At 31.5% G+C, this 27,517-nt stretch overlaps 1 protein-coding gene across 1 annotated transcript in view; it reads left to right on the top strand.

Moving 5' to 3' along the window:
- Positions 1-27,517, top strand: part of LOC145285794 (long-chain fatty acid transport protein 1-like) — a 134,054-nt gene that overhangs the window by 95,611 nt on the left and 10,926 nt on the right. Inside the window, exons 5-8 of the mRNA XM_080134165.1 lie at positions 2,853-3,054; positions 8,871-9,063; positions 22,077-22,220; positions 25,764-25,901. Coding sequence (XP_079990291.1) covers positions 2,853-3,054; positions 8,871-9,063; positions 22,077-22,220; positions 25,764-25,901 — 677 coding nt within the window. The remainder of the gene's footprint in view (positions 1-2,852; positions 3,055-8,870; positions 9,064-22,076; positions 22,221-25,763; positions 25,902-27,517) is intronic.

Genomic DNA, 27,517 nt, shown 5'->3' with positions numbered 1-27,517 from the left:
TTTACGTTGAATGCATAATATATATAGAAATTATGTTGGAATAAGTGTTTAGAAGTCTGTTTTCAGTACGAAAACTAATTTGTGAAACTGTACTTTTTGTATATATAAATTAAATTACAAACACCTGAGAAGATGACTTATATAAGTGAAAATTTTATATATCTATGCATATATATATATATATATATATATATATGTATGGTGGAGTTAAAGGAAGAGAATAAAATCAATTCTTTAAGGGGAGACTTGTCGAGATAATGCAAAGCTCAACAAAATTGTATTGGAGCTTATTTCGAAGTAGACAAGAAAAGAAATTGAAGGTATTAAAACTATATATTAATATATATATATACATTTATTCAACTAGGTACATTTATTTAGGGGTGCTGGGTAAGTTGGGACTCTTTATGCCCTAACATTTCATAACCTAATGCTTCTCATCAGAAGTTTGGAGGAGCTACAAGTGTAGCTTCTCCAAACAGACAATAATCTTTATCATTATTAATAAACATATAAGTGAACTTGTACTAAATCATTAAATTCATTTACCCCACATCTAGTAATATATATATATATATATATATATATATATATATATATATATATACTAAATCTGGGGTAAAGAAATAATTATAATATATATATATAAGTGAGATAAGACACAAATTAGAATCCGATGAAAAATCTTGATAGATATTACTAGAGGTAATACTGATGATATGGGCCATTGTTGAAAGTCCATGGATTAAGGAAATTAATATAACCCCTTCTATATATTCCTTTTGTCAAACAATAAATTCTTAACTCGAAAATATGTTTCCATATTTTGATTTTCAGAATTGAAATTTAACCACTAAATATATATATATATGTATATATATATAGTTATAATAATGTAACAATTATATGTATATTTATTTAAGTAAAATTGTCTGCCTGAGGAATGTTCTCTACCAAATTCCTCCAGTTATTTTTGGTCTACAGACTTGAAACTTGATATATTGGGAATTTGGACCTGTAAAAATAGCTGCTAAGGGGTGAAAACTGTAAAAAAAAATGGAACTTGGCAAGTGTAAGTCTACTTATAAGTGTTCTTGTACGCATGTGCAAATATACATTTATACGTTAAGTCAGTTACATTTTAACATTTTCTTATCCATATAATGGTAGCTTAAATGGTAATGACTAAAGCTGGAGAGCTATAAGTTCTGGTTTTGATTCTAGCTGATGATGGTGAGGAACTGTCTTGATGCCCATCTTGGTCAAATAGTCTGTGACAAAGATGGAGTTGTAAACTGATGTATTGTCTTAGTGGAAATGCCACTGACCCGATTTTAAGAATGCTGGCCTTTTCCAATGGAATCTTTTCCTGAACTCCCTTAAGACCTCAACATAGTATTCCTTGTTGACTGTCTAGTGGGAACCCAGTGCATGTAGGTCAAGTAATATATATATATATATATATATATATATATATATATATAAAATTTTGGCGCCTTTTAATGTCATCTTGTCTGGGTCATTTTGACATTGGCTTTTCTATTTTAAATTTAATTCAATCACCATTCAATTTTTTTTTCTTCTTCACTCATTTTATTTCTCTCTTCTTCTTCACTCATTTTTCTTAATTACGCCGAGTCTAACGCATATCTTATCTTTCTTTTAATAATATTATTGGAACTCTTTCCCCATTTCCTAGTACCTATTTGTGAATTATTCCACAGATTTTTGCCTTTTGGATTATTTTGAACCATCTTCCAATTAAGCGATTCCCTTGGATTTTATTGTGCGAATGGAAATTTAACTAACTTTCTTGGATTTGCATTTTTGGATTTTATCGTCATTTGACTTTCACTATCCATTCACTTTTTTCTTCACCCTATTCTCTCTGCTTCACTTTTTGTTATCAAATAAGATCTTTGACTTACTTGTAGTTTCATCAAATACTTTTGCGAGCAAAATCCGATCCCGCATTTTGCTAAATCCTACCCTCTGATGAGAAGGACAGTATTTCTTCGAAACTCTGCAGATTAAGGACTATCCACTTATTTAGTGTTTCCTTTTCAAATTAAATATGTTTTTTACTCTTTTTAAAATGTTTTTTAACATGTTTTATTAACTATTTGCTCTTATATATATATATATAGATTCAGCCACTCTGATGAGTCGTAGACGACGAAACACATATCAATGGATATATATTTTTAAAATAATATATATACCATGGGGTCCTGATTTTGAATCTCGCTGATGAGTCATAGATGATGAAGCACGTGTCAATGGATAGTTATATTTTATAAACAATATATATGCTGCTCCCCATATGAGGGTACCAAGTTAGTTAAAGGGAAAATTATTCCCAACTTGCATTTTGGTAAAAATATACTTTTGTAAATAATTGAATTCATTCAAAACGTATCGCAAAAACAAATAACATCTCTCCCTCTCTCTCTCTCTCTATATATATATATTTTAATGACTTTTCAAATAACTACTATATATTGGCGACAATATAAAAACTAATAGAGGAATTACTCTGCATAAATCAAAATATCATAGTTAAGTTATTTTATGACTGAGCAACGCCGCGAGGCACAACTATATATTGGGTACATGATAAAAATTGATAGAGAATTCGCTCTATGATAATGAATACGAAATTTGCATGAATTAAAGTATCATATTTATGTACCTTTTGTGTGTGTATGGTTGTTGGTTTGAGACCTAGTATAGTTGACCATGCTGATGAGCCATAGATACAGTGAAACATGTGTTCATGAATAACTATCTTATGTATAAGTAAATAAAGAATTCCGTAACACTACCTTTTAGAAAATTATTTTTTCTTTCAGGTATTATTTTATGGCATATGGAATCAAGACGTTCCTCCAAGTTCGAGATACTGATGTCCTTTACAATACACTCCCTCTGTATCATTCAGCCGGTGGAATTCTTGGAATTGGTCAGACAGTGCTTGGGGGATCAACGTGTGTAATACGTAAGAAATTCTCCGCAAGCCGATTTTGGGATGACTGCGTCGAGTACAATTGCACGGTTAGTAATTTAGCGTTTTTTTGTTTCTGATTTGAACGAATCCACTACAGATCCATTTTCTAAGATGTGGCCATTCAATCTGCGATAAAAATGAGTTTGTTTGTTGGTATGCAAATATAAAACATGTGATTGGTTAACAAAAAAGGAATAGGCAAAATACACCTTACTAAGGCAGTAGTTTTTAAAATGTCATGTAAATTTAAATAATTTCTTTAACTGGATACATGTTTTATAAACTAAAAGAAATTAACACTGTTATTGGTCCTGTAACCCACCAGAGCCATAGGGGTGCTGCATGGGTCCACTTGGTGTGGCCAATGTCCAATCAAAGATGTTATTGGCCCACTTCTTCTTTCTCCCTGGAGTGTTCCTTACAGGATGTTCTGGTGTTCTTTGCAAGTCCATCTTCTTTTTTTTTACAAAGGAGTCACCACTTACAGAGGCCACTCGAGGATAAGGGTTAATGAGTGAACAGTGGTCAAAGGGGAACATGTAGTAATTGTTAGTAGTAGAAATTTGGTAAATTGGATTACTTAAGGGGACGGTTCAAGAATTTGTTTATATTGAACTTGAAGACTACCAAATTGTAGTCAACTGGAAAACAGGAAAATGGAAGAGAGTTTCACAGATGTGCAGTTCTAAGAAAGAAGCTTTGTTCATGGAATCTACGTTTTGGTTTAGGCATAGATAAAGAGTGGGGGAAATTGTTGAGTGTTTTCAGCTAGACAAGTGTTTTTCGTAAAAGAGGGATCATAGAGTGGAGCTCAGACGAGCACTTGCCATGAAAATAACGATAAAGCAGAGACGGGCTTGCAACGTCTCTTCCATAGGAAAGAGGTTGCAGGGAAGAGAAAAGGGCATCCTCCACTAGGCTATGAAGGTCTTCATAGTGATGCACTTGTTGAATGACCTTTCTTTTTACGAGCTTCGAGATGCCAAGGAGTTTTCTGAGGCATCTCATTTCTACTGCTTGGCTCCTTCTTTGTAGGTCTGCCTTCAGTATCTATGCCTCGCACGGCTAAAGCATCATTGAGATGACTAGTGTGTTTAGTAGCTTTTTCTTGGTTCTAAGAGCGATGTTTCTGTCTCTCTTACCTTGCAGTTGTAACTTTCAGGATCTGTGTTTGCAAAAACTTTGGCAAGTTAAACTTCGATCTTTAAGATGTGTTAGGTAGCTTTTTTTAGTTCCCTTCAATGTCAGTGAGTTGAAGGTTGTTGATATCAATTCCTTTTATAGGAATCTAAAATGTTCATTGGTGGGGATATTTGCGCATCATTGAGTAATGTTCTTTAATGAGAGAGAAATGACAATCCATGTTCCCTTATCGAGAGTGTAGCAATCCTTCTAGACTGAGGATGGATAGGGGTTCGAATCTTTAATAAACCTTGTTTGGTTATCATAACAGACAATATGCTGGAAATAGTTCAAGCATATTTCCAAACAGAAATATAAAAACAGTTTTCATCTTAGGATAATAACAGCACTTGAGTTCTTAGTTTGCTGTTAATTAATGTCGAATTAACTGGAAAATTTAATGACTTGATAGACAACACGCTATGCTTTCACAAGTTTTCATTGGGAACCAAGCTCTCACCTACTTTGAGTTTGGCATGAAAAACAAAGTCTCCAACAAAATCTTGCACATGAGATTCATGTAAAAAAAAAAAAAAGTCTAAAATGAACAACCATCATGCAATTGCAAGTATTCAAATGTGAATTCACGACAACAGATCCAAGATGGTCCGCAAATTGCTTCCAACTGTTTTTGGATTTGCAATGTGAAATCTCAACAAACCCTACATATTTTGTCAGAGAGTTTTGCTGCAAACACTACATTTGTGCAGCATGGAGATTATCCAAAAGATGAATCATTTATGTTGCTATGGTTATGTGGAGCATTTATCCTCCTAGATAAACGGTTGCATAAGCATGAATGTCCTAACTTGCAGGTTGACTGGTCAAGCGAGACTTGAAAGCAAGTGGTTGGACCTTACAAAGTGGAATTTGGAGACTGCTGACCCACTGACCCATAAGAAATGGAGAGTGAGTTTGCGTAATATTATAAAACGCTTGAACAAGGGATAAGTGATGTCAAATGAATAAAAAAATGAAGTACTCCACATAAAAAAAAAAAAACAGGAATTTTCTCATGTAATTGCTTTATGAGACCAAATACTCCCTTTTAACAACAATCGCCAACCCCAGCATTGTTGTGTGTAGTTAGTTTCCTTCTTTGCTTTCTCTTCGGTTCTCTTTTTTGCTGCGTTTTTGATTGGTGACTGTCGACGGCAAGCACTAGTTGATAAGTATAAAAATTAAAAAAAAAAAAACTCCAAAGAAATAAGACTTCGACACATTCTGTAAATATCTGTGGATGTGAGTGATGACACTGAACTTCTTAACGCTAACATTCACGCCTTAGTTTTCTGTCAAGGTCATATTCATTGTTGAGAGACAATCAGCTCATCTCCATTTGCTCCAAGACACAACCTGTTGCCACCGTCTCCAACTGTAAACTGTCGTAAAACTTCCTCCCACTTCTAAACTGTCCATAAACTAACTCTAAATCTATTGACTTCTTTGTCATAGTCACTTCCACACCTTGATTAACAATCCTATTTCAGATGGTCTTTGTATTGCTTGATGAGTCACCTCCTCCTCTTTCTAACACTTTGAGAGGTGATGGTGTTCATGTGATACTAGTGACATTGACCCCTCCCACCCAGGTGTTAGAAAGTAAAAAGGAAAGACAACAAAAGAGAAAACAAGGTTATCAACAAAACAAAGTTAAAGGAAGTTGTTCACAAAAGAACACAAAAGGAAGCTGACATGAGATTGTTAAGCAAGGTGTGGCAGTTATTTTAGACCAGAGGACTGAACAAAGGGAAATATATTTAGAGTGAGTTTTAGGATTGACAATGAGTTTTACGACAGTTGGAAGCAATTTGCTGACCATCTTGGGTTTGTGACGTTCAATGACAGTTACAGTTGCCGACGATTGCGATTTGGAAACAGTTGAAAGCAGTTTGTGGCTCAGAATAGATGGGAAAATGGATTGATCAACCAACTGCAGGGCTCTACGGACAAATCTAATAGACCTTCGACAATTAAATAGTTTCGTTTACTAGTCAAATAGAAAAGTTACTAGCCAAACCCATGTGATTTTTAGAGTATGACATTTTCGTTCCATGACGAGTTGGTACGTTAAAAAGATTTTTTTCGATTTCTTTTTTAGTAACTGTAATTCTAAATATGCACTGAATGTTATGTTTAGAGTAAGGTTTAAAAATTCAAATTTCTTCAGATGTATTTTTTTTTTAAACACCCTTCATTAAAAGAATATATTGTTCTATTAAACCTTTATTGTTTAAATAATTTGATTTTGTTTTATTTAAACAAAAAAAAAATGGTTGAAAAGACTTTTTTCACTTGGCAATGTCAGTGCAAAAGAAAAACAATCACGAAACGATTTTTATTATTTCTAGTCGACACATGAAAAAAAATCACTCGCAAATGTCACTGTGTCACTCAAATCTCCAATACTAACGATTAATACAACACTACCCCATTGATTACTGTACACACAATAACCCTTATCCCCGAGTGGCTTCTGGGCCTTGATAAGTGGTGACCTCCATGTAAAAAAAAAAAAAAAAAAAAAAAAAAAAAAAAAAAAAAATGCCCTGAACTGACGAATCCAGTCTCGACAACAGATGTAGACCATAGCGTTCGGAGGGTCGATGGTTTAACGCACGTACATACACACACATACATACACAGTGCAATTAATATTTGCAGAATGTCAGAGTTGGTGGGTTTTTTTATGTATATTCGCTGCTTGTCTACAATTGGGCCTACATCATAAAAATTTTTCTTGAAAAAAAAGTTTTTTTTAGGCCCAATTATAGACAAGCACTAGGTGTATCAGAATTTTTGTAGGAATTTTTGACACCTCTTAACACGAAACTGCAAATAAAATATAAAAAACTCGTAATTTCTCTTTTAAAAATGGGTTGTTTATTTTTATGGATTATACTTCCAAAATAAACTATTAATGTTGTATAAAAAGTAATAGAAATATTAAAAAAAAAAATAGTAATGAAATTAATTGAATGTTACGAGTTCAGTATTTTTCAATTTTTAAACTTTAAAAATCTATCAAAATTTTTCTATTGATTCTATTTTTACGATATTTTCAGAGTCAATGTGAAATTTTATGCTCTTTCCAATAAACCGAATATAATATTTTAGACAAACGATTTTTTTTTTAAATTCACGCCCCCCACCCCCCCAATTTTAAATGTCTATTAAAAAGTAAATAATTAATTTATGTACCAAAGTTTTATATATCACAAGTTGGATATAAAGGATCAATAAATAATATATTCAAATTTAAAACAAAAAAAAGTAGTGTTTTTTAGAAATTTACCTGTAAAGTCCGAAGTTTAAAACCTTTTTTTAAAAAAAACACGTTTTTTTTTTTTTTTTTGTTTTTTTAAATGAAACCTTGGTCCTTGCTCCTTTAACTGAAAAAAAAATTAGGGCTTTAATTACATTTTTCGAGGAGTTATAAGCTTCGAGAGATAGCGGGTGGAATTATTCAATAGTTTTCACGAAATTCCTGACACTGCTAGACAAGCGCCGTATATTCTATGTTTTTATATATATATATATATTTTTTTTTAATTCAATTTTCACCCCAAACAAGGCACAATGCCACTTTGAAGCAGGGGGCTACAATCAGGGACTTAATTAGCGGGGTCATTATGAAGGGAGATGAGTAGAAAGATGTTTGTTAACATTACACTTGAACTTCTGCATATCAGTGCAGTTGGGAAAGCAGAATCCCGGAAGGGAGTTCCAAAGACCCGCAGTTCTGGGGAAGAAACTATTGGAGTAAAAGGCTTTCTTGCACCTAGGGATCTCTACTGTAAAGGGATGAGACTTAGTAGCTTGTCGGTTTTGTCGGGGGTAGTTACGGCGGGGAGGTACAAGTGTTTGCAGTTCGTCAGAGCATTCACCATTCAAGTATTTGTAGAACAGGCAGAGGGATGCAACATCTCATCGATGGGACAGAGGCTGAAGCCTAGATGACAGTTCAGGACCTATCAGGTTGGCGACTCTCTTTTGAACCCTGGCCAGGAGCGAGAGACAAGCAGCAGATGCACCAGCCCAGATGTGACAACAGTACTCCATACATGGGCGAATGGTGGCCTTATAGAGGTATATGATACTGTCAGGCGTAAGTAGTTTTCTAGCACGGTAGAGGGAGCCAACCTTCCTTGCAGCAGCCTTGGCAATGCTCTCAATGTATCTATTCCAGTTCATATTCCCTGTACTGTATATACTTGTGAACCTGCATGTGCTCCCCTTGACAGCTTCCAATGTGAGAAATGATGACACAACCAGAAGACGAAGGATAAGACCACATAAACAACATTGGGATCAGTGATTATCGAGTGGTGAGCACACATAGTATCACATCCATAATATCACAGATTGTCTCTGACTTAATAAACAATCGAGTAAGGGAGGTAATTCCTCTTTTTACTGTTTTGTGTTTTATTAAAGTTAAAATTCTGGTGTTGTGAAGAATCTACAGCAGACAACTCAAGAACACTGGAATAATAATGATAAAAAACAGATTTTTATATTTTTTTCAGGATTTATTTTTTTTTACAAGGGAATTACCGCTTGAGGATAAGGGTTAACTAGATTAAATTGATTTGTTAAACTGTAAATAATATTTTTCTGTGACTTTGATTATTTGTTTTTCTTGCATTTAAAACATCATTAAAAATATGTTCAAAAACAGGTTACGCAGTACATTGGTGAGATTTGCCGATATCTTCTTGTTCAGCCGAATCGACCATCAGAAACCCAACACAAAATCCGACTTATGTTTGGAAATGGGCTTCGACCACAGATATGGGAAAAGTTCCAAAAGAGATTCTGCATTGAACAGATTGGCGAATTCTATGGTGCCACAGAAGGCAACTGTAGTCTGAGTAAGTTGTTCTAGATTTGAATATATGATATAAATTGAATAAAGAAAAATATTTATTAATCCATCAAATATTCAAACAAAAAATTTAGATAAAGAATAATTCTTAACTTTTTCTATTGATCTGCTATTTGTTTTGTTTGCTAGGAAGCATTTTCTAATGTCAAGAAATTTATTTATAAATGAATTCCATAGAGACTTATTGGGTATTTTCATGATATTTTTTGGATTACACAATTTATTAATTTTAATTAACAAAAAAGTTTTTTTTTATAGATTTTTAAATGCATGTTAACCAGTAATGCATTTTTACTGATTTTTATATTCTTATGAAAACAGCCTATGTTAGAAAATTCATGGGTTAAATATATTTTCATAAATCACTACATATAAATACAGGGTATATTTCATAACTTACTATATATAAATACAGGGTATATTTCATAACTTACTATATATAAATACAGGGTATATACTATATAATACTGCAGGGTGTTTCCAAAAAAGTGTACACTAAATATAAAACATTAAAACCTTCATTTATGACCATGGAAATGGAAACGGCACTAACCCCATGCAGGTTTACTTGGCTTTCTCCAAAGAAGGAAGTTCCATGAGAGTATGAAATTTGCAAGTGGTCCCCAGTCGCAAGTATAACCCTGTTAGGAGAGATAACGACGTTAGGTTTTTGCAACTCTTGCAGGGAGGTGTCTGCGTCCTCCTACATGCGACGCTTGGAATTCCCAAATTGGTGAACCATTTTAGTAATAACCAGGCTCAATGTTGCTTAACTTCGGTGACCTAACGAGAACCTGTGTGTTAGTGTGATTATGCCATACATCCATGACCATAGAGCAAAATGGAATAGCTTTGAATACAGAAAACTAATTGAAGAATCATGTTTGCAAATGTCCAGATTGATGACATTATTGTTTAGACATACTTGCTCTTTGAATGACTATAAAATCTTCATTTATGAACATAGATTGGAATGCAATAACTTTGAATACAGAAGACTAATGTAATTGAAGAATCATGTTCGCAAATGTCCAGATTGATGACATTATTGTTTAGACATACTTGCTCTTTGAATGACTATAAAATCTTCATTTATGAACATAGATTGGAATGCAATAACTTTGAATACAGAAGACTAATGTAATTGAAGAATCATGTTCGCAAATGTCCAGATTGATGACATTATTGTTTAGACATACTTGCTCTTTGAATGACTATAAAATCTTCATTTATGAACATAGATTGGAATGCAATAACTTTGAATACAGAAAACTAATGTAATTGAAGAATCATGTTCGCAAATGTCCAGATTGATGACATTATTGTTTAGACATACTTGCTCTTTGAATGACTATAAAATCTTCATTTATGAACATAGATTGGAATGCAATAACTTTGAATACAGAAGACTAATGTAATTGAAGAATCATGTTTGCAAATGTCCAGATTGATGACATTATTGTTAAGACATACTTGCTCTTTGAATGACTATAAAATCTTAATTTATGAACATAGATTGGAATGCAATAACTTTGAATACAGAAGACTAATGTAATTGAAGAATCATGTTTGCAAATGTCCAGATTGATGACATTATTGTTAAGACATACTTGCTCTTTGAATGACTATAAAATCTTAATTTATGAACATAGATTGGAATGCAATAACTTTGAATACAGAAGACTAATGTAATTGAAGAATCATGTTTGCAAATGTCCAGATTGATGACATTATTGTTTAGACATACTTGCTCTTTGAATGACTATAAAATCTTCATTTATGAACATAGATTGGAATGCAATAACTTTGAATACAGAAGACTAATGTAATTGAAGAATCATGTTTGCAAATGTCCAGATTGATGACATTATTGTTTAGACATACTTGCTCTTTGAATGACTATAAAATCTTCATTTATGAACATAGATTGGAATGCAATAGCTTTGAATACAGAAGACTAATGTAATTGAAGAATCATGTTTGCAAATGTCCAGATTGATGACATTATTGTTAAGACATACTTGCTCTTTGAATGACTATAAAATCTTCATTTATGAACATAGATTGGAATGCAATAACTTTGAATACAGAAGACTAATGTAATTGAAGAATCATGTTCGCAAATGTTCAGATTGATGACATTATTGTTTAGACATACTTGCTCTTTGAATGACTATAAAATCTTCATTTATGAACATAGATTGGAATGCAATAACTTTGAATACAGAAAACTAATTGAAGAATCATGTTCGCAAATGTCCAGATTGATGACATTATTGTTTAGACATACTTGCTCTTTGAATGACTATAAAATCTTAATTTATGAACATAGATTGGAATGCAATAACTTTGAATACAGAAGACTAATGTAATTGAAGAATCATGTTCGCAAATGTCCAGATTGATGACATTATTGTTTAGACATACTTGCTCTTTGAATGACTATAAAATCTTCATTTATGAACATAGATTGGAATGCAATAACTTTGAATACAGAAGACTAATGTAATTGAAGAATCATGTTTGCAAATGTCCAGATTGATGACATTATTGTTTAGACATACTTGCTCTTTGAATGACTATAAAATCTTCATTTATGAACATAGATTGGAATGCAATAACTTTGAATACAGAAAACTAATTGAAGAATCATGTTCGCAAATGTCCAGATTGATGACATTATTGTTTAGACATACTTGCTCTTTGAATGACTATAAAATCTTCATTTATGAACATAGATTGGAATGCAATAACTTTGAATACAGAAAACTAATTGAAGAATCATGTTCGCAAATGTCCAGATTGATGACATTATTGTTTAGACATACTTGCTCTTTGAATGACTATAAAATCTTCATTTATGAACATAGATTGGAATGCAATAACTTTGAATACAGAAGACTAATGTAATTGAAGAATCATGTTTGCAAATGTCCAGATTGATGACATTATTGTTAAGACATACTTGCTCTTTGAATGACTATAAAATCTTAATTTATGAACATAGATTGGAATGCAATAACTTTGAATACAGAAGACTAATGTAATTGAAGAATCATGTTTGCAAATGTCCAGATTAATGATATTATTGTTTAGACATACTTGCTCTTTGAATGACTATAAAATCTTCATTTATGAACATAGATTGGAATGCAATAACTTTGAATACAGAAGACTAATGTAATTGAAGAATCATGTTTGCAAATGTCCAGATTAATGATATTATTGTTTAGACATACTTGCTCTTTGAATGACTATAAAATCTTCATTTATGAACATAGATTGGAATGCAATAACTTTGAATACAGAAGACTAATGTAATTGAAGAATCATGTTTGCAAATGTCCAGATTGATGACATTATTGTTAAGACATACTTGCTCTTTGAATGACTATAAAATCTTAATTTATGAACATAGATTGGAATGCAATAACTTTGAATACAGAAAACTAATTGAAGAATCATGTTCGCAAATGTCCAGATTGATGACATTATTGTTTAGACATACTTGCTCTTTGAATGACTATAAAATCTTCATTTATGAACATAGATTGGAATGCAATAACTTTGAATACAGAAGACTAATGTAATTGAAGAATCATGTTTGCAAATGTCCAGATTGATGACATTATTGTTTAGACATACTTGCTCTTTGAATGACTATAAAATCTTCATTTATGAACATAGATTGGAATGCAATAACTTTGAATACAGAAGACTAATGTAATTGAAGAATCATGTTTGCAAATGTCCAGATTGATGACATTATTGTTAAGACATACTTGCTCTTTGAATGACTATAAAATCTTAATTTATGAACATAGATTGGAATGCAATAACTTTGAATACAGAAAACTAATTGAAGAATCATGTTCGCAAATGTCCAGATTGATGACATTATTGTTTAGACATACTTGCTCTTTGAATGACTATAAAATCTTCATTTATGAACATAGATTGGAATGCAATAACTTTGAATACAGAAGACTAATGTAATTGAAGAATCATGTTTGCAAATGTCCAGATTGATGACATTATTGTTTAGACATACTTGCTCTTTGAATGACTATAAAATCTTCATTTATGAACATAGATTGGAATGCAATAACTCTGAATACAGAAGACTAATGTAATTGAAGAATCATGTTCGCAAATGTCCAGATTGATGACATTATTGTTTAGACATACTTGCTCTTTGAATGACTATAAAATCTTCATTTATGAACATAGATTGGAATGCAATAACTTTGAATACAGAAGACTAATGTAATTGAAGAATCATGTTTGCAAATGTCCAGATTGATGACATTATTGTTTAGACATACTTGCTCTTTGAATGACTATAAAATCTTCATTTATGAACATAGATTGGAATGCAATAACTTTGAATACAGAAGACTAATGTAATTGAAGAATCATGTTTGCAAATGTCCAGATTGATAACATTATTGTTTAGACATACTTGCTCTTTGAATGACTATAAAATCTTCATTTATGAACATAGATTGGAATGCAATAACTTTGAATACAGAAGACTAATGTAATTGAAGAATCATGTTTGCAAATGTCCAGATTGATGACATTATTGTTTAGACATACTTGCTCTTTGAATGACTATAAAATCTTCATTTATGAACATAGATTGGAATGCAATAACTTTGAATACAGAAGACTAATGTAATTGAAGAATCATGTTCGCAAATGTCCAGATTGATGACATTATTGTTTAGACATACTTGCTCTTTGAATGACTATAAAATCTTCATTTATGAACATAGATTGGAATGCAATAACTTTGAATACAGAAGACTAATGTAATTGAAGAATCATGTTCGCAAATGTCCAGATTGATGACATTATTGTTTAGACATACTTGCTCTTTGAATGACTATAAAATCTTCATTTATGAACATAGATTGGAATGCAATAACTTTGAATACAGAAGACTAATGTAATTGAAGAATCATGTTCGCAAATGTCCAGATTGATGACATTATTGTTTAGACATACTTGCTCTTTGAATGACTATAAAATCTTCATTTATGAACATAGATTGGAATGCAATAACTTTGAATACAGAAAACTAATTGAAGAATCATGTTTGCAAATGTCCAGATTGATGACATTATTGTTTAGACATACGTGCTCTTTGAATGACTATAAAATCTTCATTTATGAACATAGATTGGAATGCAATAACTTTGAATACAGAAAACTAATTGAAGAATCATGTTTGCAAATGTCCAGATTGATGACATTATTGTTTAGACATACTTGCTCTTTGAATGACTATAAAATCTTCATTTATGAACATAGATTGGAATGCAATAACTTTGAATACAGAAGACTAATGTAATTGAAGAATCATGTTCGCAAATGTCCAGATTGATGACATTATTGTTTAGACATACTTGCTCTTTGAATGACTATAAAATCTTCATTTATGAACATAGATTGGAATGCAATAACTTTGAATACAGAAAACTAATTGAAGAATCATGTTTGCAAATGTCCAGATTGATGACATTATTGTTTAGACATACTTGCTCTTTGAATGACTATAAAATCTTCATTTATGAACATAGATTGGAATGCAATAACTTTGAATACAGAAAACTAATTGAAGAATCATGTTTGCAAATGTCCAGATTGATGACATTATTGTTTAGACATACTTGCTCTTTGAATGACTATAAAATCTTCATTTATGAACATAGATTGGAATGCAATAACTTTGAATACAGAAGACTAATGTAATTGAAGAATCATGTTTGCAAATGTCCAGATTGATGACATTATTGTTTAGACATACTTGCTCTTTGAATGACTATAAAATCTTAATTTATGAACATAGATTGGAATGCAATAACTTTGAATACAGAAGACTAATGTAATTGAAGAATCATGTTTGCAAATGTCCAGATTGATGACATTATTGTTAAGACATACTTGCTCTTTGAATGACTATAAAATCTTAATTTATGAACATAGATTGGAATGCAATAACTTTGAATACAGAAAACTAATTGAAGAATCATGTTCGCAAATGTCCAGATTGATGACATTATTGTTTAGACATACTTGCTCTTTGAATGACTATAAAATCTTAATTTATGAACATAGATTGGAATGCAATAACTTTGAATACAGAAGACTAATGTAATTGAAGAATCATGTTCGCAAATGTCCAGATTGATGACATTATTGTTTAGACATACTTGCTCTTTGAATGACTATAAAATCTTCATTTATGAACATAGATTGGAATGCAATAACTTTGAATACAGAAGACTAATGTAATTGAAGAATCATGTTTGCAAATGTCCAGATTGATGACATTATTGTTTAGACATACTTGCTCTTTGAATGACTATAAAATCTTCATTTATGAACATAGATTGGAATGCAATAACTTTGAATACAGAAAACTAATTGAAGAATCATGTTCGCAAATGTCCAGATTGATGACATTATTGTTTAGACATACTTGCTCTTTGAATGACTATAAAATCTTCATTTATGAACATAGATTGGAATGCAATAACTTTGAATACAGAAAACTAATTGAAGAATCATGTTCGCAAATGTCCAGATTGATGACATTATTGTTTAGACATACTTGCTCTTTGAATGACTATAAAATCTTCATTTATGAACATAGATTGGAATGCAATAACTTTGAATACAGAAGACTAATGTAATTGAAGAATCATGTTTGCAAATGTCCAGATTGATGACATTATTGTTAAGACATACTTGCTCTTTGAATGACTATAAAATCTTAATTTATGAACATAGATTGGAATGCAATAACTTTGAATACAGAAGACTAATGTAATTGAAGAATCATGTTTGCAAATGTCCAGATTAATGATATTATTGTTTAGACATACTTGCTCTTTGAATGACTATAAAATCTTCATTTATGAACATAGATTGGAATGCAATAACTTTGAATACAGAAGACTAATGTAATTGAAGAATCATGTTTGCAAATGTCCAGATTAATGATATTATTGTTTAGACATACTTGCTCTTTGAATGACTATAAAATCTTCATTTATGAACATAGATTGGAATGCAATAACTTTGAATACAGAAGACTAATGTAATTGAAGAATCATGTTTGCAAATGTCCAGATTGATGACATTATTGTTAAGACATACTTGCTCTTTGAATGACTATAAAATCTTAATTTATGAACATAGATTGGAATGCAATAACTTTGAATACAGAAAACTAATTGAAGAATCATGTTCGCAAATGTCCAGATTGATGACATTATTGTTTAGACATACTTGCTCTTTGAATGACTATAAAATCTTCATTTATGAACATAGATTGGAATGCAATAACTTTGAATACAGAAGACTAATGTAATTGAAGAATCATGTTTGCAAATGTCCAGATTGATGACATTATTGTTTAGACATACTTGCTCTTTGAATGACTATAAAATCTTCATTTATGAACATAGATTGGAATGCAATAACTTTGAATACAGAAGACTAATGTAATTGAAGAATCATGTTTGCAAATGTCCAGATTGATGACATTATTGTTAAGACATACTTGCTCTTTGAATGACTATAAAATCTTAATTTATGAACATAGATTGGAATGCAATAACTTTGAATACAGAAAACTAATTGAAGAATCATGTTCGCAAATGTCCAGATTGATGACATTATTGTTTAGACATACTTGCTCTTTGAATGACTATAAAATCTTCATTTATGAACATAGATTGGAATGCAATAACTTTGAATACAGAAGACTAATGTAATTGAAGAATCATGTTTGCAAATGTCCAGATTGATGACATTATTGTTTAGACATACTTGCTCTTTGAATGACTATAAAATCTTCATTTATGAACATAGATTGGAATGCAATAACTCTGAATACAGAAGACTAATGTAATTGAAGAATCATGTTCGCAAATGTCCAGATTGATGACATTATTGTTTAGACATACTTGCTCTTTGAATGACTATAAAATCTTCATTTATGAACATAGATTGGAATGCAATAACTTTGAATACAGAAGACTAATGTAATTGAAGAATCATGTTTGCAAATGTCCAGATTGATGACATTATTGTTTAGACATACTTGCTCTTTGAATGACTATAAAATCTTCATTTATGAACATAGATTGGAATGCAATAACTTTGAATACAGAAGACTAATGTAATTGAAGAATCATGTTTGCAAATGTCCAGATTGATAACATTATTGTTTAGACATACTTGCTCTTTGAATGACTATAAAATCTTCATTTATGAACATAGATTGGAATGCAATAACTTTGAATACAGAAGACTAATGTAATTGAAGAATCATGTTTGCAAATGTCCAGATTGATGACATTATTGTTTAGACATACTTGCTCTTTGAATGACTATAAAATCTTCATTTATGAACATAGATTGGAATGCAATAACTTTGAATACAGAAGACTAATGTAATTGAAGAATCATGTTCGCAAATGTCCAGATTGATGACATTATTGTTTAGACATACTTGCTCTTTGAATGACTATAAAATCTTCATTTATGAACATAGATTGGAATGCAATAACTTTGAATACAGAAGACTAATGTAATTGAAGAATCATGTTCGCAAATGTCCAGATTGATGACATTATTGTTTAGACATACTTGCTCTTTGAATGACTATAAAATCTTCATTTATGAACATAGATTGGAATGCAATAACTTTGAATACAGAAGACTAATGTAATTGAAGAATCATGTTCGCAAATGTCCAGATTGATGACATTATTGTTTAGACATACTTGCTCTTTGAATGACTATAAAATCTTCATTTATGAACATAGATTGGAATGCAATAACTTTGAATACAGAAAACTAATTGAAGAATCATGTTTGCAAATGTCCAGATTGATGACATTATTGTTTAGACATACGTGCTCTTTGAATGACTATAAAATCTTCATTTATGAACATAGATTGGAATGCAATAACTTTGAATACAGAAAACTAATTGAAGAATCATGTTTGCAAATGTCCAGATTGATGACATTATTGTTTAGACATACTTGCTCTTTGAATGACTATAAAATCTTCATTTATGAACATAGATTGGAATGCAATAACTTTGAATACAGAAGACTAATGTAATTGAAGAATCATGTTCGCAAATGTCCAGATTGATGACATTATTGTTTAGACATACTTGCTCTTTGAATGACTATAAAATCTTCATTTATGAACATAGATTGGAATGCAATAACTTTGAATACAGAAAACTAATTGAAGAATCATGTTTGCAAATGTCCAGATTGATGACATTATTGTTTAGACATACTTGCTCTTTGAATGACTATAAAATCTTCATTTATGAACATAGATTGGAATGCAATAACTTTGAATACAGAAAACTAATTGAAGAATCATGTTTGCAAATGTCCAGATTGATGACATTATTGTTTAGACATACTTGCTCTTTGAATGACTATAAAATCTTCATTTATGAACATAGATTGGAATGCAATAACTTTGAATACAGAAGACTAATGTAATTGAAGAATCATGTTTGCAAATGTCCAGATTGATGACATTATTGTTAAGACATACTTGCTCTTTGAATGACTATAAAATCTTAATTTATGAACATAGATTGGAATGCAATAACTTTGAATACAGAAGACTAATGTAATTGAAGAATCATGTTTGCAAATGTCCAGATTGATGACATTATTGTTAAGACATACTTGCTCTTTGAATGACTATAAAATCTTAATTTATGAACATAGATTGGAATGCAATAACTTTGAATACAGAAAACTAATTGAAGAATCATGTTCGCAAATGTCCAGATTGATGACATTATTGTTTAGACATACTTGCTCTTTGAATGACTATAAAATCTTCATTTATGAACATAGATTGGAATGCAATAACTTTGAATACAGAAAACTAATTGAAGAATCATGTTTGCAAATGTCCAGATTGATGACATTATTGTTAAGACATACTTGCTCTTTGAATGACTATAAAATCTTAATTTATGAACATAGATTGGAATGCAATAACTTTGAATACAGAAAACTAATTGAAGAATCATGTTTGCAAATGTCCAGATTGATGACATTATTGTTTAGACATACTTGCTCTTTGAATGACTATAAAATCTTCATTTATGAACATAGATTGGAATGCAATAACTTTGAATACAGAAGACTAATGTAATTGAAGAATCATGTTTGCAAATGTCCAGATTGATGACATTATTGTTAAGACATACTTGCTCTTTGAATGACTATAAAATCTTAATTTATGAACATAGATTGGAATGCAATAACTTTGAATACAGAAAACTAATTGAAGAATCATGTTTGCAAATGTCCAGATTGATGACATTATTGTTAAGACATACTTGCTCTTTGAATGACTATAAAATCTTCATTTATGAACATAGATTGGAATGCAATAACTTTGAATACAGAAGACTAATGTAATTGAAGAATCATGTTTGCAAATGTCCAGATTGATGACATTATTGTTAAGACATACTTGCTCTTTGAATGACTATAAAATCTTAATTTATGAACATAGATTGGAATGCAATAACTTTGAATACAGAAAACTAATTGAAGAATCATGTTCGCAAATGTCCAGATTGATGACATTATTGTTTAGACATACTTGCTCTTTGAATGACTATAAAATCTTCATATATGAACATAGATTGGAATGCAATAACTTTGAATACAGAAGACTAATGTAATTGAAGAATCATGTTTGCAAATGTCCAGATTGATGACATTATTGTTAAGACATACTTGCTCTTTGAATGACTATAAAATCTTCATTTATGAACATAGATTGGAATGCAATAGCTTTGAATACAGAAGACTAATGTAATTGAAGAATCATGTTTGCAAATGTCCAGATTGATGACATTATTGTTTAGACATACTTGCTCTTTGAATGACTATAAAATCTTCATTTATGAACATAGATTGGAATGCAATAACTTTGAATACAGAAGACTAATGTAATTGAAGAATCATGTTTGCAAATGTTCAGATTGATGATATTATTGTTTAGACATACTTGCTCTTTGAATGACTATAAAATCTTCATTTATGAACATAGATTGGAATGCAATAGCTTTGAATACAGAAGACTAATGTAATTGAAGAATCATGTTTGCAAATGTCCAGATTGATGACATTATTGTTTAGACATACTTGCTCTTTGAATGACTATAAAATCTTCATTTATGAACATAGATTGGAATGCAATAGCTTTGAATACAGAAGACTAATGTAATTGAAGAATCATGTTTGCAAATGTCCAGATTGATGACATTATTGTTTAGACATACTTGCTCTTTGAATGACTATAAAATCTTCATTTATGAACATAGATTGGAATGCAATAGCTTTGAATACAGAAGACTAATGTAATTGAAGAATCATGTTCGCAAATGTTCAGATTGATGACATTATTGTTTAGACATACTTGCTCTTTGAATGACTATAAAATCTTCATTTATGAACATAGATTGGAATGCAATAGCTTTGAATACAGAAGACTAATGTAATTGAAGAATCATGTTTGCAAATGTCCAGATTGATGACATTATTGTTTAGACATACTTGCTCTTTCAATGACTATAAAATCTTCATTTATGAACATAGATTGGAATGCAATAGCTTTGAATACAGAAGACTAATGTAATTGAAGAATCATGTTTGCAAATGTTCAAATTGACTGAATTTTTTAGATGAGGATTGATTATCCGTATTATTTGAATTCTTCCAATTACTGTTCTCATTTGATTGTCATTTTTCAGAGCATTTCGGTTGATGTAACCTTTGACTTTTTTTAGATGTATCTTCTGTAGAATCTAGAGAGAATTTTGAACGGACCCAATTTATTTATTTACTTCATGGGGGTAGCATGCTCTTGTTCTGTCAGCTGTTGTGAAAATGAGACTTGAAATGAGAACAGTAGTCCGAAGAATCCAAACAATACGAAATATTCAAATTAATGAACAGTATTTTCCAGACAATGCTAATAACAATTAAAGTGTGAGGACATTTTCTGAGACACTATGTATGATGTTGATTTGTGTATTTGATATGATGTTGATTTGTGTATTTGATATGATGTTGATTTGTGTATTTGATATGATGTTGATTTGTGTATTTGATATGATGTTGATTTGTGTATTTGATATGATGTTGATTTGTGTATTTGATATGATGTTGATTTGTGTATTTGATATGATGTTGATTTGTGTATTTGATATGATGTTGATTTGTGTATTTGATATGATGTTGATTTGTGTATTTGATATGATGTTGATTTGTGTATTTGATATGATGTTGATTTGTGTATTTGATATGATGTTGATTTGTGTATTTGATATGATGTTGATTTGTGTATTTGATATGATGTTGATTTGTGTATTTGATATGATGTTGATTTGTGTATTTGATATGATGTTGATTTGTGTATTTGATATGATGTTGATTTGTGTATTTGATATGATGTTGATTTGTGTATTTGATATGATGTTGATTTGTGTATTTGATATGATGTTGATTTGTGTATTTGATATGATGTTGATTTGTGTATTTGATATGATGTTGATTTGTGTATTTGATATGATGTTGATTTGTGTATTTGATATGATGTTGATTTGTGTATTTGATATGATGTTGATTTGTGTATTTGATATGATGTTGATTTGTGTATTTGATATGATGTTGATTTGTGTATTTGATATGATGTTGATTTGTGTATTTGATATGATGTTGATTTGTGTATTTGATATGATGTTCACTTGTATATTTGATGTTCACTTTTATATTTGATATGATGTTCATTTGTGCATTTGATATGATAAAGCTTGCAGGATAAATTAGTAGATAGCGAAGAAAAAGGAATACGTCTTCCCATAATTCAAAATTTACTTCCATTTACTGTATGACCTTTTTTATCGTTCAACTTTTTCAGTCAACATGGATAACACGCCGGGGGCCGTGGGTTTCACAACACGAATTTTACCAGCGTTGTACCCAGTCACTCTCATCAAGGTTGATGAATATACAGGGGAACCGGAACGAGACCGATACGGAATGTGTGTTCATGCCGAACCAGGTAATCTTCTTTTTTTACCCTTTATTAAACCATGATCATAAAAACCGTTAGCAATAGACAACGGCCACCAAGCTAATTAGTGAATGCATAAAACTTAGGAACATCACGGTAGTTAGCCAATACAGAATTCCAAAAATGTGACAATGATACATGTTCATTAACATAGTTCTGAGGCAAGACGTTCAGGATTGCAGAACACAATGCAAAAGGCGATCGCCGATACATCTCTGAGCAAACACCAGTGTGATTACACAGAGGGCCTAATATGAATGTATATCGTCGCAGGTTTGGTCTGTTCAGGGCGGTATTTAAGCATTGCAGAGGGGCAACAATCATGAAATAATCTGTAAACAACGGAAGCAACTGTTAGATTCTGGTGAGTAGACAGCAGATCTAATCCAAGCAGGTCATATACTCCAGAAGGAACAAAGCCACAGCAGGGAATATGCAGTATATATCTGTAGATGCTTAAGAGAATCGAACACCTTGCTAACTTCAGTGAACACGTATTCCAAGTGTTTTTTTTTTTTTTGTTTTTTTTTCATAGGCATAACCACTTATAAAGGCCCAGAGATCACTCGAGGATAAGGGTTAAGAGTGTACAGTAGTCAATTGGACAATGTAGTAATCGTTAGTAATGGAAATTCGGTAAATTTGTTAACTTAAGTGGAACGGCTCATCAAGAACTTGTTTACGTTGGACTTGAAGACAACCATATTGTAGTCAGCTGGAAAGCAGGAAAACGGAAGACAATTCTACAGGCGTACAGTTCTAAGAAAGAAACTTTATTCATGGAATCTACATTTAGGTTTAGGCAGAGATAAAGAGTGGGGGGAATTATTCATAGTGTTTTCAGTTAGACAAGTGTTTCTTGTGAAAGTTTGGCAAGGGGGGGACCATAGACTGAAGCTCAGTCGAGCACTTGCCATGAAAATAACGATAAAGCAGAGACAAACTCGCAACATCTCTTCTGTGAGATAGAGGTTGCAGGGAAGAGAAAAGGACATCTCCTACGAGGCTATGAAGTATATTTCGAACTCTATCAAGGCAGATCATTGCCTTGTAAGGCCTAGTCAGCAAATGCCATTTATGAGGAATTTGGTAGCTCAATATACGCAACATGTGAAGCTCTTTATTAACCCTATTGGATAAGACAAGTGATGATGAAACCTGAGATTGCTAGATATTATGACGTTATGACAGATATGACATTTCAGGAACGGTACAAACATATCTTGAAACCAAATTCCATGGACAGGAACGAGAGAGAGATATCTAGGGGACAATAGCACAACTGTTTTTGCTGGAGTGAACTGTTTTTAGTACGGCATAGAAGAGAGGGAGAAGAAGTGTCTGTTCAGAATTCACCCTAATATTATAAAACAAAAACAAAGAAAAATCTCTAAGATGGAACGAAAATATTGCACACCAAATATCACATAAATTGATCAAGTAGTTCTATTTTTAAATTAGAAAAACAAATTTTGTGGCCAAACAAAAAGCAACGATATCACTTCATCTTGAAGAAAACAAGGGGGAAAAACTCTAAATAATTGAAACTTGTGAGACGTTTAGAAAACCATGGCAACATTAGAAAAACTCAAATTTGCTTAAAAATTATTTTCTGTATGAAAGTAAAACTACCTAATTAGTTTATGTGATATTTGGAAGATGATATTTTTTTCATATTGATCGGAATATATTTTTTTGTTTCATCATGAGTATGTATATCATGCAGATTTTTCTTTATTTTTGTTCTTTAATATAGGGCAAATTCTGGAGAAGCACCTACATTTATTTTTGATAAATTGGTGCCAATTGTAGTTAAGTTTAAATTCAATGTTTTTATTGTCCGTTGCCTTCAGTGTTGTGATGTTTTACACCATTTTTTTTTCTCAAGAGCTTTTACACCAAAGTTAGTGAGCATAGTCAAAGAATCAATTAGATGGAAAGCACCTGGTGTAGGATGCTTGCTGTGCTAAGCAGAACTGACTTCTGGAGTACGGTGATGTTGTACTTGATTCCCAAGGAGTTCAACTGTTTCTCAAGATCATCTGGAATTGAGCCAAGCACACCTATCATGATTGGCATGATGGAAGTTTTTTTGTTCCACAATCTAGCAATCTCTATCCTCAGTTTCTCATTCTTTTTGCCTGCTAAGTTGATATCGTTTAGTCAAGCCACATCAATAATTTTGCATCCATTAGTCTTTATGTTCACAACTATAACATCCGGTTTCCTGTGAGTTATCTCTCAGTCACATTGAACCATGAAATCCCAGAGAATCTTAACGTCCTCATTTTCCGCTACCACTTCTGGATGATGTTAGAACCACTTGTCTGTCACTTGGATTCCAAACTTTTGGCATAAAATAATGCGGATTTGCACATACTTTGTAATGGCGATATTTGTACTCTTTGTGAGCAAGTGTAGAACACGCACTAACAATGTGTGAGACTGTTTCAAGAGTTAAACCGCACAGCCTGTACTTATCAGAACATTCCTTCCCAACGATTGATTGCACTACTATTATTATTATTTATTTTTATTTATTTTTTTCTGATTAAAACATCAAAGTTTGGGACAATATGGATGCATCATACATTTTTAAGAGCCATTTTTGCTTCCAGAGTATTTAGGTAGTCATCAAAAAGTTAACACTTTTATACAAATAAAAATGAGTCGTTTAGTTTGTAGAAAATGTACTTAAATACTTTCTTGCCACTCTTAAGCAAATAAAAATTGATACAAACCTGATTTTGTGCAGCATGTAAAATCCAGTGGCAGGCATAAAGAAATAAAGAAAAAAAAAAAAATTTTTGTCCCTATCCAGAATGATTCTTTTTTGGGGACTGGATTTTCTTTGCAATAAAGACTGACCTTTTGTGGAAACAAGTAAATAGAAATAAAACAAATGTTTAAAGTCAGGGTTGTGAATTCCGTGATAGAAGCATTGATTGAATTTTAAAATAAAATATGTATGACTTACGTTTGAAAGCCAAATTACAATCCAATGTTATGAAAAATAGACAAATATTTATTTGTTTAAACTCTGAAATATTCATTTTAAACAAATAAATATTTGTTTATTTTTCATAATATATATAATGTCTACTTAATTGTCATGTCGCAGTAATAAACATATCCAAAAATTATGCAAAACGATAAAGTAAGAAATTAATTATTAATGAAAACAGTTTTCGAAGACAATTAGTGAAAATTAAATGTTGCTAAAAAAAAAAAAGATTTCAAACGTAACAAGGCAGGTAATTATTTTCTGAAAACTTAAAAAATTTTATACCAATTTAGCAAAACTCAAGATGTAGTGTTGTACTTGAAATTCAATATTTTGATTTTCGAATTCCCATTATAATGAGGAAGCACCTAAAATTTCTAATTTTGATATCGCTGGGAATTATTTTGTATTATTTTTTTATATATTTTAAGTGCAATGTTGATTTTTTTTTTTTTTTTATCATTTTCTTTTGCAAGATATAAAATATTTTTGTACATTAAAAAACATTTTTTTTTTGTAATCATCAGGTGAACCTGGGCAGCTAGTTGGCAAAATTATTCGAGGAGACCCTGCTCGAGATTTTGATGGTTATCTAAACCAGAAAGAAACGTCCAAAAAAATAGTTACTAATGTCTTCCGAAAAGGAGACATAGCTTTCTTGACAGGTAAGAACAACGATTAAGTCTTATTCTAAAAGTTTATCTTTTGACAAGGATGAGAAAAATACATCTATATATATATATATATATATATATATATATATGTCAAAACGGCAGCGCGTGTCTTTTGTATGTCCAAGAAAGGCTTTTTTTTTTTTTTTTTTTTTTTTTTTGGAGGGAGGGGTTCTCGAGGGTTCTCGAGAGGGTTACTATTTTGGAAAACTTTTTATATACTCCCTAGATTATCTAGATTATAATATCTACGATTTGCGAATGAACATCGTCTCTACATTTATTTTGATCGACTTTTATAAAATCCCCTCTATTTCGTCCTTTCATGTGTTTGTTCGTCTTTTTCGTATAAAAGTGAAACTAAGCAGAGCAAAGTAGGCGCTGCCTGGCTTTCCGTCTGGGACTTCCAGAAACGTAGTTAGCTTTGATTAATGTCGGGGAAACCCTTCATATCAGAAATTGCTAATCATTTGTACAGCTCCCTCTTTTTGCGGGGAGCTGGTTTTCCCTAACATTGTGGGGAAGCAAAATATGGCAGAAACTGGCCTGCAGCCAACATTCATTTCTGCGCCTGCGTGATTCTTAACTTATTCACTTCAAGTCAACTTTTTGATTGACATCGATAAATTTGAACGCTTTTCACTTCCTCTCACGTCTTAGCGTAACAGTTAAAATTTCAGGTTTTCTTTCTCTTTCTTTTCCGCCTTCACATCACAGGTTTGAACCTGCCTGCCTACTAACACTTTTTTTTTTCCAAACACCCGGGCAACAGGCACCCCCGCTAGTCTGAAAGAAAGCTTAATATTTTCAATTCAAGTCAGGAAATAACTTTATTAAACTAGTAATTAAAGCTCAGTTTCAGACGGTTAGCTGAAAATTAAGTGTTTAAGAGGCAAGTGTTATCTCCCTTGAGGTATTATCTCTCTTGAGGTATTATGTCCTTTGAAATCTCTATTTAGGTAGGTCTATATAAAGGTTTCTCGACCTTTTTCGGAAAACTACCCCCCCCCCCCCCGAATACTCAGATATCAACTACCACCTCCTCCCTCCATGCATCCTTACATAATAATGTGAGTAGTAGTGGTAGTACATGATTAAAGTGAAAATAAAAAATTGAATATTCATAAAGTTTTGTCAACGTTATGATGGGGTTTGATTCTTGAATTAATTTTTCCAATTAAAAATAAGTGTGATGTAATCAATCTCAACATGAATTGTGAATCCCAACGAAAATGGGTTGGGAGCCTAGTAATGTTACTATTCACTAGACGCTCTCAGTCTCATCACCCTCTAAAGGATCTCAGGGATCTCCTATACAATAAATTTGTCCACAACTCACTTGAAGTCTCGTTAAACTAATTAGTTTAGGAATCAATCACTCCCCTCTCCACTCTTGGCCAATGAAATTTTACTTTTTAACCAATTTTAGAATCTGAATCAGTAATTGTATTTGTACTTTTATATGTATTAATTTGCATATCAATGAGGTTTTGCACCCCCCCCCCCAAAAAAAAAAAAAAATTCTAAAGTCAAGAGGAGAATCGAGTTCTTGGAACCGAACTGAGTAGGTTGGACCGTAAAAAGTAATATAAACGCTGAGAACTATTTTT

The sequence above is a fragment of the Euprymna scolopes genome, chromosome 10 (assembly GCF_053919585.1).
Source record: "Euprymna scolopes isolate OS-2025 chromosome 10, ASM5391958v1, whole genome shotgun sequence".
NCBI classification, from domain to species: Eukaryota; Metazoa; Mollusca; class Cephalopoda; order Sepiida; family Sepiolidae; genus Euprymna; species Euprymna scolopes.
Note: the sequence above shows the minus strand (reverse complement) of the source record. Positions and strands in the feature narration are given on the sequence as shown.